The sequence below is a fragment of the Bombina bombina genome, chromosome 10, assembly GCF_027579735.1.
Source record: "Bombina bombina isolate aBomBom1 chromosome 10, aBomBom1.pri, whole genome shotgun sequence".
NCBI lineage: Eukaryota > Metazoa > Chordata > Amphibia > Anura > Bombinatoridae > Bombina > Bombina bombina.
Window position 1 is genome coordinate 93165457 of NC_069508.1, and position 17251 is coordinate 93182707.

Consider the following 17251-nt stretch of genomic DNA (forward strand, 5'->3'; position numbering starts at 1 on the left):
GTCGCATAACGCTTAGCAGCTCTGCCATTATTTGAATGGCTGTATAATCGATTGAACACCACAATATACAATTATCTGTTTGTACCAAGCACCTACATAACTTGGGAATCTTATTGCCAAGTTTTTCTTCTCCTCCAAGCCATACCATAATCTAGTAAGGGAGACCCATATTTTAGGTCTCTTTGTTTACCCCACATCATATCGACCTAATTTACAAAACAAAACTGGCTACCTGGTGTGTTAGTATCCAGGATAGCACCTTTCAATCAGCCCTAATCTTTTCTAGTTGTCTTTAAATGTATCCCCTTTTTAAATATAATCAATAAAGTTTATTAATAATTTTTATATTGTTTTTGTTGACGTATACCTACCTATCATTATTACACAATTTTTGCGTGGGATTTGAGTGCTAAGGTGTATTCTTTCCGTGCAACTATCTCGTAGTTGCTTGTGTTGAAGTTTAGTTTAATTCATCAGTTGTAATGTAGATACGCTATAACTTATGTTTTTATGTAGTACTGAAATTCAAATACCCCGCGCTCTGGCCGTCCACTTAAAAGAAAAAAAAATAATAATTTTGTGAGCTGACGGTTTGAAGTGTTCTCCAATCGATGCTCTAGCTACAAAAAAAAATTGTGTGAGTGCCGTATGGCTAGAGTGTCGATTGGAGAACAGTTCAAACTGTTTACTCACAAAAAAAAATACTTTTGAAGTGGGCGGCCAGAGCACGGGATGATTGAATTTCAGTGCTACATTAAAAAGTTATAGCGTATCCTTATTAGAATAGATTAATTAAAGACCATCTAAAATATTGCTAACATTCCGGATCTGTTTTTTTTACAAAGGGGAAAGTGTACCATCAATTTAATGCGCTCTATGAAATATTCTTTCAAATTTGTCAGCTTTGAAATATATGCTGCATATGATTATGACACAAACATACAACAAGGAAGTTGGTTTCTTATTCAAGCTGTTTCTTATTCGTGAAATTCTGTTTCTTATTCATGGAAGTTGGTTTCTTATTCAAATTTTTTTGTCAGACTGATTTAAATTGACTTTAAAATAAAAATATAGGTTTTATTTAAATAAAAATATGATTCCTATAATGTAGTTACACAGAGGTGAATTCCCTTTATACAACAATTGAATATAAAAACTGGGGGAAAAGGGCATACGTTGGCACCAATACAAATATTAAAAATTTGAATAAGTAACTGATATTTTCAAAGGGTTAATGACCATTGGGCCACTGATTTTACTGTTAATATATGTAGGGTAGATCCCCCTCCATGACATGCAATTGTTTTGCGCCTGGCCCAATGGTGTTTTGGGCACAGAAATTGATGCCAACCCTGCCATAGGTGCTGTAATTCTCATTTTTGAATAAGTAACTGATATTTTCAAAGGGTTAATAACAATTGGGCTACTGATTTCACTATGAATATACACAGGGTAGATCCCCCTCCATGACATGCAATTGTTTTGCGCCTGGCCCAATGGTGTTTTGGGCACAGAAATTGATGCCAACCCTGGCATAGGTGCTGTAATTCTCATTTTTGAATAAGTAACTGATATTTTCAAAGGTTTAATAACCATTGGGCCACTGATTTCACTATGAATATATACAGGGTAGACCCCCCTTCATGACATGCAATTATTTTTAGCCTGGCCCAATGGTGTTTTGGGCAAAGAAATTGATGCCAACCCTGGCATAGGTGCTGTAATTCTCATTTTTGAATAAGTGATATTTTCAAAGGGTTAATGACCATTGAGTCACTGCTTTCACTATGAATATATACAGGGTAGATCCCCCTCCATGACATGCAATTGTTTTTAGCCTAGTCCAATGGTGTTTTGGGCACAGACATTGATGCTAACCCTGGCATAGGTACTGTAATTCTCATTTTTGAATAAGTAACTGATATTTTCAAAGGGATAATGACCATTGGGCCACTGATTTTACTGTTAATATATGTAGGGTAGATCCCCCTCCATGACATGCAATTGTTTTTAGCCTGGGCCAATGGTGTTTTGGGCACAGAAATTGATGCCAACATTGGCATAGGTACTGTAATTCTCATTTTTGAATAAGTAACTGATATTTTCAAAGGGTTAATAACCATTGGGCCACTGATTTCACTATGAGTATACACAGGGTAGATGCCCCTCCATGACATGCAATTGTTTTGCGCCTGGCCCAATGGTGTTTTGGGCACAGAAATTTATGCCAACCCTGGCATAGATGCTATAATTCTCATTTTTGAATAAGTAACTGATATTTTCAAAGGGTTAATAACCATTGGACCAATGATTTCACTATGAATATATACAGGGTAGACCCCCCTTCATGACATGCAATTGTTTTTAGCCTGGCCTAATGGAGTTTTGGGGACAAAAATTGATGTCAACACTGGAATAGCTGCTGTAATTACCATTTTTGAATAAGTTACTGATATTTTCAAAGGGTTAATAACCATTGGGCCACTGATTTTACTATGAATATATGTAGGGCAGATCCTCCTACAGACATGAAATAGTTTTTAGCCTGGCCCAATGGTCATTAACGCTTTGAAAATATCAGTTACTTATTCAAAATGGAAATTGCAGCACCTATGCCAGGGTTGGCATCAATTGCTGTACCCAAAACACTATTGGGCCAGGCTGAAAAATGTGTGTGTCTGAGTTTTTGTGTGTCTGTGCCTGAGTGTTTTTGTGTGTGTGTCTGAGTGTTTTTGTGTGTGTGTGTCTAAGTATTTGTGTTTTTGTTTTTATTTGTGTGTGTTTGAGTGTCTGAGTGTTTTTGTGTGTGTTTGTGTGTGTCTGAGTGTTTTTGTGTGGGTGTTTTTGTGTGTGTGTCTGAGTGTGTTTCCCACTGTTTGTGTGTGCATCTAAATGTGTTTATAAGTGTGTCTGAGTGTGTGTGTGTCTGAGTGTTTGTATGTGTGTGTGCCTGTGTTTTTGTGTTTGTGTGTGTGTCCACTTTCTGGGGGGTGGGTGACACCATAACTTACCGCACCGGGTGACACCAACCCTATTGACGCCACTGCTTGTCGTCACAAACCTTGATATCTAGACTCAGAAAAAAACATATAAATCCCTAAGGGACAGGCATGAGTGCACTGCAGAGAAGAGAAATATATTTACTAACTTCAACTTATGGATGCAGATGAGCACTGAATGTTATAGCGTAGTCAAAATGAAACTGTCATGATTCAGATAGAGCATGCAATGTTATGCAACTTTCTAATTGATTCCTATTATCATTTTTTCTTCAGTCTCTTTGGTATCTTTATTTGAAAAAGCAAGAATGTAAACTTAGGAGCTGGCCATTTTAGGTTCAGCACCTGGGTAGCACTTGCTGAGTTAGGGTTAAATGTAGCCACCAATCAACAAGTGCTACATACATTGATAAAAACTGATGAGTAAATTAGAAAGTTGCTTAAAATTGAATGTTCTATCTGAATCATGAAAGTTTAATTTTGAATAGACTATAACTTTCAGTGCTCATCTGCATCCATAAGACATGAGTATTGGTACATTATCCCTCCTAGCTTTTATTTCATATAAGAAAGTTATAAAATTAGTTTAACGATGTAAATAAAGCTACAGATTTAGTCATAATGATGGTGACCTGTCTAATATAATTACTGCTACCCCAGCTAAAGAGTAATGGGTTTGTAATACAAAATCATGACTAGCTCAAGGGCTACACCTTTAAATGAATTAGTGCAGGAGAGGAGCTGGGCAGACAGCAGTGCAGGTTATATGGTGGAGTGAGAGCAGCTCCTCCCCAGCTGATCTTTCCTTCCTGCCCTGGTGCCTGAGAGCAAGCTGCGTGTAACACAGGATCCTCTCCCTCTAATCTGTGTAAGTGACCAATGAGCAGGATTCAGTCTCCCCTCCCTGAATCACTGATCCCTTCATGGATATCTCTCTGAAGTGCGTTGGCAAAGGGACTGCCCCTGCAAGGTAGGTCTGTAAAGTATTCAAACTTCATTACTGAACTTCAAATCAGCCTAACATTGAAATAGAAGTCAAGTAGTGTTGTATATTTGTTATGGTCTATACAACGTGTTATGTGCATGAGGGTAATAATGTGACTCTAAAGCTATCCTTGTAATGTGTCACTAAAAATAACTTTGTAGCACAAGGAGTAAATGTTTCCTTACTAAGCTATCTGTGTTGCTATTGGCAATTGTGCCTTCATTTTTTGTCTCATACAATCAATAAAAGCGTTTTATATAAATTAAAAATGTTTAATAAGCTAATATTGCATTTTTTTTTAGAAATAAATGTTCATGTTTGTTTCTGGTAATGGAGAATAAGCTAAGAAGGAAACATAGTAAATTGGAACCAGTAGTGTATACACTTTCTATGTAAATTGTAAATTGCATTTTTTTTTTTTTTTTTTTTTTTTTTTAGGGAAGACTTAAAAACAAAACTGAGAGGGGGGTGTCTGCTTATCTGGTGACTTGGTTTTATTGGGTAATTATGGTCATTTTTCAATAAATGAAATTGTATTTATTGAAAAGTCTAGAACCCCCCCCTTTTTTTTGTAGGCATAAAATTCTTAATTGTTGTGGCACTACTGAAAATGTACCAGTTTTATGTAATTCAGCTGTCTCTTTTTATCTAATTGTGACAGAGAGGCTCAAACAAAAGTGCTTTCCCTGGTTTTTAGTGTTACTTAAAGGGACATTCCAGTCAAAATATAAATGTACATAGATTAATTACATCTTTGAATAGAAACATATTTGCAATAAAAATGTATTGGCAAAAATGCTTCTAGTAAAAGTTATCACTGTTTTAGTGTTGACATTTTTCTCTGCACGTGCATGTGAGGCATAGCTAGATATTGTTACTGCACCCACATTTTAAATATTGCAGCTGCTCAGATCATCACTGGGGCTTGTATCATGTCAGCAATTAACAAATATGAGTCATTAACAGATGGTAGAAGCACCTTAGGCTTTCTGAGCAAGTGCTGTGTTTAAAATGCTGGTGCACGTTGCATACTTAAATACACTTTTGAAACAGCTATAGCTTTTATTAGAAGCATTTTTGCTAATACATGTATATTACAAAATTGCTTCTGTTCAATACCGAAATGCACCCATGTGGTTTCCAATTTTGACTGGAATATCCCTTTAAAGGGACACTTCATTTAAAAAGAAAATGTTAAATGTTGCTTTTGTCTGTGCTGAATAGACCTTTTTTTGTGGGCTTACCAGCTAATTAGCAAAAGCTCCCAGTAAACAATCAGGGACTTCCCCCTTTTTAAATTTTTCTTCACTTCAGATTTACAGTATACAGATTTTACTTAAACGTTTTAATGCTTAAAATGATACATGTTTAATATACTGCACTTTCATACATGTTTATTTATATGTTTGCTCCCTTATTTGCTATTTTCCCATGTTTGCTGGAAGAAAATACTGACCAGACTGTATTTCTTAAAGAGCCATTGTCATATAACTACTGGATATATAATAATCTCTCTAAGAGCATTTTAGCTTTTTTGTGTTTTAAACATTTTATTGGTGTATGTGAGGTTTTGGGTATCAGTAATTCTCAGTTGATGGAGGATTCTTACCAACACGTGTTTCTTTTAAAGGAACATTAAAAAATAATAAATCACTCTGCCATGTACTTTTAATTTATTTATTTATTTTGCCCCCTTTTCCTGTTATGCTGTTCTAAATTTGTGAGCTTTTCAGGTTCTATTAGAAATGGAAATGCAGAACACAATTATATTCCACACAGCCATTGGCTGCACACACTAGTGACCTGTTTTTAGGGCTGCAACTAACGATTATTTTCATAATCGATTAATCGGCCGATTATTTTTTCGATTAATCGACTAATCGGATAAAAAGAGAATCAATAATAGTTTTCTATGTTTTAAATAAAATCCACATACTGAGTGTTACAAATATAAACTTCAGACGAAAACTTTACATTAGCACAACTGTTTCTTCAATTTTTAAGCAGCAGAGCACAGTTTTATAATTAAACAAAACAAAACCACAAACTGTTTGAAAAGGAGGTAGAACTAGAAAGAGTTAGACTATCACTGTTAATAACATTCTGTTATTCACTCTTTCAGAAACTTTGCATTGAAATGCAAAAATCTCAACATGTCCACATGCTTCTGGCTAAGGCTGGTTCTCTGTTTGCAGCTATATTTCCTGCAGCAGAGAAAAGGCTGTTAAGGTGTATAAGTAGGGGTTTGCCAATTTCACCAAAGTGGGATATTTATCTTAGTTAGCGCTTCACCAATGCTAAGTGTTTTCTACCTTGGCAAGGGGCCTCTCAATAAATTAACCCTTGACTTCATTCTAACATAAACATATCTTGAATATCTATATGCAATGGTAAATAACCAGCTATAAGGTTAGGGGAAATATCTAGTCCGCTCTAAAAATAACGAATATATACTTATAAAGGTTGGATCTGGTACATATTATCACAATTTATTAAAAATATAAAAAAACAATAAAAAACTAAATCAAAAGCGCTAAGGACTGTACAGTATATCAATAACAGGACAAAGCCTTACACATTTATTTATAGAGTACATATAATCAGCAATAGCAAGCAATACGCTAATAATTGTGCAAACAGATAACAGTGCTCATCAATTTAAATAACTCCCATCAAACTAGGGTCAAGGTGTAAACAACAAGCTCAGCACTATATCATGAAAAGCATAGTTCCAAATCACCAGATTTAATATAAACAATCCAAATGATGACTATTTTATATCTGGGTTGCACATAAGCAAGGGGTAGTTGTAAACGTATACTGTCCTGAAAAAGTGAAAAGTAGACGTCCTTTAGGCTAAGGACATAACCATAAAACACAATACCATATGCAGGAGTTCATTGGAGTGAAGCAGCTGGTGTTGTGCATAGACCAACTAATTGCAAACCAACTTATCGCTTAATCGATTATGAGATTCGTTGACAACTATTTTCATAATCGATTATGACGATTAGTTGTTGCAGCTCTACCTGTTTTATAACTGTTGTTAATTAGCCACAGCAGAGAAGGTAACCTAAGTTACAACATGGCAGCTCCCATTGTTTTATGTCAAAATATTTAAACAGCTAATGAAAATTTTAAAAAATATATCTGTTATTCTCAGACTAATGTTTTTTGAATGCAATATTCTATCCAGCATTTATTAAGTGTTTAATGTCCCTTTTAATGCTGCTTGGTCACTAATGTTGGCATTGTCCTAAAGTAATACGATCCTCAAAATAAAGTAACATTTTAATCAACATGACAAAGGAAATTTGTTGATTTGAATGAATTAACAGTATACTGTATATACAGTGTTCTCCCCGTAACCTAGTTAATAGGCAAATATTAAAGTCACATTGTACACTAGATTTTTCTTTGCATAAAAGTTTTGTAGATGATCCATTTATTTAGCCCATACAGGTTGTGGTGTGTGTGGTTTTTTTATGTATAGTTTTGCTTATTTTTAAATAACATTGCTCTGATTTTCAGACTCCTAACCAAGCCCCAAAGTTTTAGAATACCGACGTATACCTACTCCAGCTTGCTTCTGTTTGTGTAAAGGGTCTTTTCATATGCAGAGGGAGGGGGAGTATCTATTTCCCACTTGCAGTGGGTATTCCAGTAACCTTTTAAACAGAGCTAAACTGGGAGCTTCTAAGTAAGTTTTTAAACGGTTTTATACTGGATTTTTATATCAGTATCTGTGCATATTATTCTTTATAATATTGTCTTACATGTAGTTATATGAAAATTGGTGTATACTGTCCCTTTAAAGTAGTAGTTTAACAAATGCTAGGATTTACCATCACTAAAAATGTTATAATTTTATTAACCCTTTCCCGCCAGAACTAATTTGTAAGCAAATTAAAATCACGTGATCATTCATGATTTCAATGATGGGTGAGGGTTCCTATGACGCTAGGCACGCCCTCCAGTACGCGATCCCATTTACCAAGCCGCTATGGCTTCAGAACAGCCAAACGGCTATGTCGTTCCATGCCGTCCTAACGGCGCTAAAGCCCAGTGCAATTAGGACGGCATGGAACATCCTAATGGCGGGAAGGGGCTTAAAAAGGGTGCTTAACTCACCCTGTCTCTCTTACCAATGAGGTGACTTTTCCACCTCTTAACCAATAACGGTGTGTGTCATCTGACAGTGTTCTGTATGCCAACATAGCTATTGGTTTAGAGGTGGAAACGTCACCTCATTGGTCGAGGAGAGCTGTGCCGTGGGCAGCTGGAGGCTCTGACTTTAGAGCTACCGCAGCACTGACAGGATGAGTTTAGCACCCATTTGTAAAACAAATGATTACTTAAACTCACCATAATTTTTAGTGATGGTAAATCCTAGCGTTTGTTAAAGGGACAGTCTACACCAGAATTTTTATTGTTTAAAAAGATAATCACTTTATTACCCATTCCCTAGTTTTGCACAACCAATACAGTTATATTAATATACTTTTTACCTCTGTGATTACCTTGTATCTAAGCCTCTGCAAACTGCCCCCTTATTTCAGTTCTTTTGACAGACATCCATTTTAGCCAATCAGAGCTGGTTTACCTGAACTCCACGTGCATGAGCGCAGTGGTATCTATATGACACACATGAACTAACACCCTCTAGTGGTGGAAAACTGTCAAAATGCCCTGAGAGAAGAGGCGGCCTTCAAGGGCTTAGAAATTAGCATATGAACCCCCTAGGTTTAGCTTTCTACTAAGAATACCAAGAGAACAAAGCAAAATTGGTGATAAAAGTAAATTGGAAAATTGTTTAAAATTACATGCCCTATCTGAGTCATGAAAGTTTATTTTGGACTAGACTGTCCAAAGTAAAGTCCAAATTAAACTTTCATGATTCAGATAGGGCATGTAATTTTAAACAACTTTCTAATTTACTTTTATCAAATTTGCTTTGCTGTCTTGTTGTTCTTAGTTGAAAGCTAAACATAGGTTGGCCCATATGCTAATTTTTAAGCCCTTAAGGCTGCCTCTGCATTTAACAATTTTTCACAGCTAGAGGGCGTAAGTTCATATGTTTCATATAGATAACACTGTGCTCATGCACGTGATGTTATTTAAGAGTCAGCACTAATTGCCTGAAATGGAAGTCTGTCAAAAGAGCTGAGATAAGGAGGCAGTCAGCAGAAGCTTAGATACAAGGTAATTACAGAGGTAAAAAGTATATTAATTTAACAGTGTTGGTTATGCAAAACTGGGGAATGGTAAATAAAGGGATTATCTATATTTTTAAACAATAACATTTTTGGTGTTTACTGCCCCTTAAAGGAACACTGAACCTAAATTTTTCTTTTCTTTCGTGATTCAGATAGAGCCTGCAATTTTAAGCAACTTTCTAATTTACTCCTATTATCATTTTTGTTTCGTTCTCTTGCTATCTCTATTTGAAAAAGAGAACCCAGGTTGTTCACCAAAAATGGGCTGGCATCTAAACTTACATTCTTGCTTTTCAAATAAGATACCAAGAGAATGAAGAACATTTGCTAATAGGAGTACATTAAAAAGTTGCTTAAAATTGCATGCTCTATCTGACTCGCAAAAGAAAAATAATGGGTTTAGTGTCCCTTTAAGCTAAAAATTAGACAATATTAAGTGGGTTTTTTTAAAAAAAATGTTTTGTTGCACAAATTATCATTAAATCAATTTATGTTAAACTATGCAGTGTTTGCCTCGGATAGCTTAACATTTTTTGATAACAGAAAATGTTATCAAATATTGCAAATTATTTTTGTTCCCATCCAGCAACTTCATAATGCCACCCACACCCACTGGCAAATTATCTGTGGACTACACAGTTATACTACTCACATTTATATCTGGTAAAGTGTTTTTATTATTATTATTATTATAATTTTTTTTTATTTTTAATTAAAGTAATCAGTTGCTGATATATAGTGGCGAAACAGATATGACCATGATCTAATTAAATAGTGCACTATTTTTTAAAACTAATAATGTTCACAGAAAATGCACTATTTATAATATTTTCTGCTATGGTAAATCCTAGCGTTTTTTAAATACTAGGCCTCACCAGTGCTACAATTAAAGTAGACTTTGTCATAGTATAAAATACTTAAAGGGACACTGAACCCAATTTTTTTTTCTTTCATGATTTAGATAGAGCATGCAATTTTAAGCAACTTTCTAATTTACTCCTATTATCAAATTTTCTTCATTCTCTTGCTATATTTATTTGAAAAAGAAGGCATCTAAGCTTTTTTGGGGGTTCAGAACTCTGGACAGCACTTTTTTATTGGTGGATGAATTTATCCACCAATCAGCAAGGACAACCCAGGTTGTTCACCAAAAATCTGCCGGCATCTAAACTTACATTCTTGCATTTCAAATAAAGATACCAAGAGAATGAAGAAAATTTGATTATAGGAGTAAATTAGAAAGTTGCTTAAAATTTCATGCTCAATCTGATTTACGAAAGAAAAAAACTTGGGTTCAGTGTCCCTTTTAATGCTGAAAGTTCCTTTATTTGCCTGCAGCGTATGCCATGCTGAGCGCCTCAGGCCTCCCACGACAGAACGCTGTTTTTTTCAATGAGGTGACATTTCCACCTCTTAGCCAATAGCCGTGTGGACCAGTTGGCATTATGCGTATAGCTAGAACTTTATTGGATAAGATCACTTCATTGACAAATAATAATTGGTGATCCTGCCTCAATTATTGTTTGGTACCTAAACATAAAGCATTTTGTATTAAAGGGATATGAAACCCTAACACTTTCTTTTGTGATTTCAGACAGAGCATACCATTTTTTTTAAAAATGTCCAATTTACTTTTATTATCAAATTTGCTTTGTTCCCATAGGTAGGCATCTGGAGCATTATATGACGGGAAATAGGGCTGCCATATAGTGCTGTAGATGCATTCACACGCTTTTTAACAAAAATACCAAAGAGAACAAAGAAAATTCAGAATAATGAAATAAGTTTTGAGTGTCATATACCTTTTTTTTAAACTAGGGTGCTGCAGAACAAGACAAGGAAATCTAGCTTCCCAATCACTGCTTTTCACACTTCGAGAAACTGCAATTTATAATTTTGTGTGATGAAAGGTTGTGTATACAATTTGCCAAAAATATTTTCTATCTTTTTGTAAGTTATTTCTGATTTAAAAATAAATAAAATCTTCCTAGGGATAGAGCACCATACATTGGGTTGGGTTGTGAGTGTACTTAATGGGGTTATATATTGTACTTGGGTGTATCCTTTTTTTTTTTTCTTCTTCTTAAAGGGACACTCTATCAAAATTAAACTTTCATTATTCAGATAGAACATGCAATTTTAAACAACTTTCTAATTTACTTCCATTAACAAAATGTGCACAGTCTTTTTATATTTAAACTTTTTGAGTCACCAGCTCCTACTGAGCATGTGCAAGAATAAGTGTGTATGCATTTGTGAATGGCTGATTGCTGTCACATGGTACGTGTATGCATTTGTGATTGGCTGATGGCTGTCACATGGTATAGGGGGGAGTGGAAAAAGACATAACTTTTTAAAATGGTCAGAAAAAAAAATCTACTAATTTGAAGTTCAGACTAAGTTCTATTGCATTGTATTGTTATCTTGCATTTGTTGATTATGCAAATCTACAATGTTGACTGGTCCTTTAACCCCTTAATGACAACTGACGTACCAGGTACGTCATGCATTAACAAGCAGTTAATGACAATGGACGTACCTGGTACGTCAGTTGTCTAACAGAGTGCTGGAAGTGATCACAATCACTTCCAGCAGCTCTGAGGGTATTGCAGTGATGCCTCGATATGGAGGCATCCTGCAATACCCCTTTACAAGACTCCGATGCAGAGAGAGCCACTCTGTGGCCCTCTCTGCACCGGTAGTGATGGTGCCTTTGGCCGGTGGGAGGAGGGAGCGTGTGCGCGCGCATGCACGTGCACAGGTGTGCGTGTGCACGTGGGCGCACGTGCACATGCGCACATTAGCCACACTGACACCAATGAAAAAGGAAGGGGAAATTTTACATTTAAAAGGATCTGGGAGGGGGTGGGGGTATTGTGGGGGGGCTGCTACACTACAGAAATAATTAAACATACAAATAAAAGTTAAAAATAAAATTAAAATAGTTTGGTTTGTGGGGCCAAACTGGGTACTGGCAGACAGCTGCCAGTACCCAAGATGGCGGTAATTAGGTAGGGGAGAGGGTTAGAGAGCTGGAGGGGGGGGATCAGGGAGGTTGGTGCTAAGGCAGGGGTCCATCACAACTAAAATATTTTATTTTTATTTAAAAAAAAACAAAAAACTCTTATTTAGTACTGGCAGAAAGTCTGCCAGTACTTAAGATGGCGGTAACAATTGTGGGGTGGGGGAGGGAAGAGAGCTGTTTGGGAGGGATCAGGGGGTGGGATGTGTCAGGTGGGAGGCTGATCTCTAAAATTAACCCTGCAAGCTCCCTACAAGCTACCTAATTTAACCCCTTCACTGCTGGGCATAATTCACGTGTGGTGCGCAGCAGCATTTAGCGGCCTTCTAATTACCAAAAAGCAACGCCAAAGCCATATAAATCTGCTATTTCTGAACAAAGGGGATCCCAGAGAAGCTTTTACAACAATTTCTGCCATAATAGCACAAGCTGTTTGTAAATAATTTCAGTGAGAAACCTAAAATTGTGAAAAATGTAAAGTTTTTTTTTTTTATTTGCTCGCATTTGGCGGTGAAATGGTGGCATAAAATATACCAAAATGGGCCTAGATCAATACTTGGGGTTGTCTACTACACTACACTAAAGCTAAAATTAACCCTACAAGCTCCCTACAAGCTCCCTAATTAACCCCTTCACTCCTGGGCATAAAACATGTGTGGTGCGCAGCGGCATTTAGCGGCCTTCTAATTACCAAAAAGCAACCACAAAGCCATATAAGTCTGTTATTTCTGAAAAAGGGGATCCCAGAGAAGCATTTACAACCATTTGTGCCATAATTGCAGAAGCTGTTTGTAAATAATTTCAGTGGGAAACCTAAAGTTTGTGACAAAATTTGTGAAAAAGTGAACTTTTTTTTAAATTTTTTTTTTTATCGCATTTGGCGGTGAAATGGTGGCATGAAATATACCAAAATGGGCCTAGATCAATACTTTGGGATGTCTTCTAAAACAAAATATATACATGTGAAGAGATATTCAGGTATTCCTGACAGATATCAGGGTTCCAATGTAACTAGCGCTAATTTTGAAAAAAAGTGGTTTGGAAATAGCAAAGTGCTACTTGTATTTATTGCCCCATAAATTGCAAAAAAAGCAAAGAACATGTAAACATTGGGTATTTCTAAATTCAGGACAAAATTTATAAGCTATTTAGCATGGGTGTTTTTTGGTGATTGTAGATGTGTAACAGATTTTGGGGGTCAAAGTTAGAAAAAGTGTGTTTTTTTTTTCCTCATATTTTATCTTTTTTTTTTTTTTTTAAGTAAATTATAAGATATGATGAAAATAATGGTATCTTTAGAAAGTCCATTTAATGACGAGAAAAACGGTATATAATATGTGTGGGTACAGTAAACGAGTAAGAGGAAAATTACAGCTAAACACAAACACAGCAGAAATGTAAAAATAGCCATTGTCATTAAGGGTAAGAAAATTGAAAAATGGTCTGGTCATCAAGGGGTTAAAGGGACAGTCTAGTATAAATTAAACTTTCATTATTCAGATAGGACTTTTAATTTTAATCGACTTTCCAATTTACTTTTATCATCAGATTTGCTTTTTTTCTCTTGGTTTTCTTAGTTTAAACTAAACATAGGTAGGCTCATATGCTAATTTCTATGCCTTTGAGGGCTGCCTCTTATCACAGGCTTTTTAAATCTCTTTTCAACACAAAGAAACAGAAAGTACACGTGGGCCATATAGATAACACTGTGTTCAGGCACAGAAAGTTATTTAAGATCTAGCACAAAACAATGCTAAATTTAAGACAATAGATAATAAACAGTCACAGTCATGTGATCAGGGGGCTGGAAGAAGGTTCCTAGATACAAGGTAATCACAGAGGTAAAAAGTACATTAATATAACTGTTGGTTATGCAAAACTGGGATTATCTATCTTTTAAAACAATAACAATTCTATGGTAGACTGTCCCTTTAAGTATTAAAGGGACAGTCAACACCAAAAATGTTATTGTTTAAAAAGACAACATCTTTACTACCCATTCCCCAGCTTTGCACAACCAACATTGTTATATTAAAGGGACAGTCTACCATAGAATTATTGTTTTAAAAGATAGATAATCCCTTTATTACCCATTCCCCAGTTTTGCATAACCAACACAGTTATATTAATGTACTTTTTACCTCTGTGATTACCTTGTATCTAGGAACCTTCTTCCAGCCCCCTGATCACCTGACAGTGACCGTTTATTATCTATTGTCTTAAATTTAGCATTGTATTGTGCTAAATCTTAAATAACCCCCTGTGCCTGAAGCTGAACACAGTGTTATCTATATGGCCCACGTGTACTTTCTGTCTCTTTGTGTTGAAAAGAGATTTAAAAAGCATGTGATAAGAGGCAGCCCTCAAAGGCTTAGAAATTAGCATATGAGCCTACCTATGTTTAGTTTAAACTAAGAATACCAAGAGAAAAAAGCAAATTTGATGATGAAAGTTAATTAAAAGTCCTATCTGAATAATGAAAGTTTAATTTATACTAGACTGTCCCTTTTAATATACTTTATAACCTTTAAACTTCTAAATTTCTGCCTGTTTCTAAGCCTAAAGACCGCCTCTATCACCTGCTTTTTTTTTTTATTAGCTTTTCACAACAGGGGTGTGCTAGTTCATGTGAGCCATATAGATAACATATTGCTCACACATGTGGATTGTGCACAACACAGCACTAATTGGCTTAAATGCAAGTCAATAGAAAATAAATAGTCATGTGATCAGGGGACTGTCAGAAGATGCTTAGATACAAGGTAATCACAGAGGTAAAAAATATATTAATATACCCTGTGCAAAGCTAGGGAATGGGTAATAAAGGGATTATCTATCTTTTTAATCAATAACATTTTTTTGTTGACTGTCCCTTTAAGGTAAGACTATTGTCACTTTCGTACCATCTCTGCATCTTATGTTTGATTTAGTTTTGTTACAGCATTTTGAGGTTGGAGGACCAAGGGCTCCTTGCTTAGGGGTAGATTAGCTGGTCTGATGAGACTTCCCAGCTTGCTATTAAAAAGGTAACAAATAACCAGGTGGTTTTCCTCTAACCCTAGATCATTGCAGCCAGTGCCTGGGTGTACTTGCCTTGTGACTTAAAGGGACAGTCAAGTCCAAAATAACTTTCATGATTTAAAGGGACAGTCTAGTATAAATTAAACTTTCATTATTCAGATAGAACTTTTAATTTTAATCAACTTTCCAATTTACTTTTATCATTAAATTTGCTTTTTTCTCTTGGTATTCTTAGTTTAAACTAAACATAGCTAGGCTCATATGCTAATTTCTAAGCCCTTGAGGGCTGCCTCTTATCACATGCTTTTTAAATCTCTTTTCAACACAAAGAGACAGAAAGTACACGTGGGCCATATAGATAACACTGTGTTCAGGCACAGGGGGTTATTTAAGATTTAGCACAAAACAATGCTAAATGCAAGACAATAGATAATAAACAGTCACAGTCATGTGATCAGGGGGCTGTCAGAAGAGGCTTAGATACAAGATAATCACAGAGGTAAAAAGTACATTAATATAACAGTGTTGGTTATGCAAAACTGGGTAATGGGTAATAAAGGGATTATCTATCTTTTAAAACAAAATTACATTCCCTATTTAAAAGGGACAGTCTACCATAGAATTGTTAAACAACTTTCCAATTTATTTTTAGCACACATTTTGTTCTTTCGGTATTCTTAGTTGACAGCTAAACCTAGGAGGTTCATATGCTCATTTTTTTTTAGATCTTGAAGACTGCCTCTAATCTGAATGCATTTTGACCACTAGATGGCATTAGTTCATGTGTTTCATATAGATAACTTTGAGCTCATGCATGTGAAGCTACCCTGGAGATAGCACTGATTGGCTAAAATGCAAGTCTGTCAAAAGAACTGAAATAAGGGGGCAGTTTGCAGAGGCATAGATGCAAGGTAATCAGAGGTAAAAAGTGTATCTCTATAATCGTGTTATGCAAAACTGGGGAATGGGTAATAAAGGGATTATCTTTCTTTTTAAACAACAAAAATGCTGGTGTTGACTGTCCCTTAAAACTCTGTTGGCAAAGGCTTTGTATGTAGTGGCTTATAATTGCTGCTTTATAGATTGTATACTCCCTTTTTTTTATAGGATGGTTCTATAATAAACTGTCATGTCACTGCCAACCAATTTGGAATGCATTTCAGAAGCTCTAAATATGTCTATTTGGAGAAGCACCTATGGAAACTTAAAGGGACACAAAACACATTTTTATTTCAAGATTTATATAGAAGAAAGTTGTTTTTAAAGGGGCAGTCTAGTCCAAAATATACTTTCAGGATTCAAATAGGGCATGCAATTCTAAACAACTTTCCAATTTACTTTTATCAAATTTGCTTAGTTCTCTTGGTGTTCTTAATTGAAAGCTAAACCTAGGTAGGCTCATATGCTAATTTTATTAGCCCTTGAATGCCGCCTCTTATCTGAATGCATTGACATTTTTCACAACTAGAGGACGTTAGTTCATGTGTGCTATATAGCTAACATTGCTCTTGCCCGTTGCATTACCTAGGAGTCAGAACTGATTGGCTAAAATGCAAGTCTGTTAAAAGAACTGAAATAAAGGGGGCGGTCTGCAGAGGCTTAGATACAAGGTAATCACAGAGGTAAAAAGTATCTGTGTTGGTTGTGCAAAACTGGGGAATGGGTAATAAAGGAATTGTCTATCTTGGTGGATACAAATTAGTTAAAGGGATAGTCTAGTCAAAATTAAACTTTCATGATTCAGATAGAACATGTCATTTTAAGGAACTTTCTAATTTACTCCTATTATCAAATTTTCTTCTCTTGGTATCTTTATTTGAAAAAGCAAGAATGTAAGCTCAGGAGCCAGCCCATTTTTGGTTCAGCACCTGGGTAGCGCTTGCTGATTAGTGTCTAAATGTATCCACCAATGATAATAGGAGTAAATTAGAAAGTTGCTTAAAATTGCATGCTCTTTCTGAATCATGAAAGTTTTTAATTTTGGCTAGACTATATCTCTTTTTAACTA

At 35.6% G+C, this 17251-nt stretch overlaps 1 protein-coding gene across 1 annotated transcript in view; it reads left to right on the top strand.

Annotated features, from left to right (window-relative positions):
• Positions 1 to 3826: 3826 nt before the first annotated feature.
• The window catches only part of MCOLN2 (mucolipin TRP cation channel 2), a 418859-nt gene continuing 405434 nt past the window's right edge, over positions 3827 to 17251 (top strand). The window contains exon 1 of the mRNA XM_053693157.1: positions 3827 to 3969. Coding sequence (XP_053549132.1) covers positions 3923 to 3969 — 47 coding nt within the window. The 5' untranslated portion in view covers positions 3827 to 3922. The remainder of the gene's footprint in view (positions 3970 to 17251) is intronic.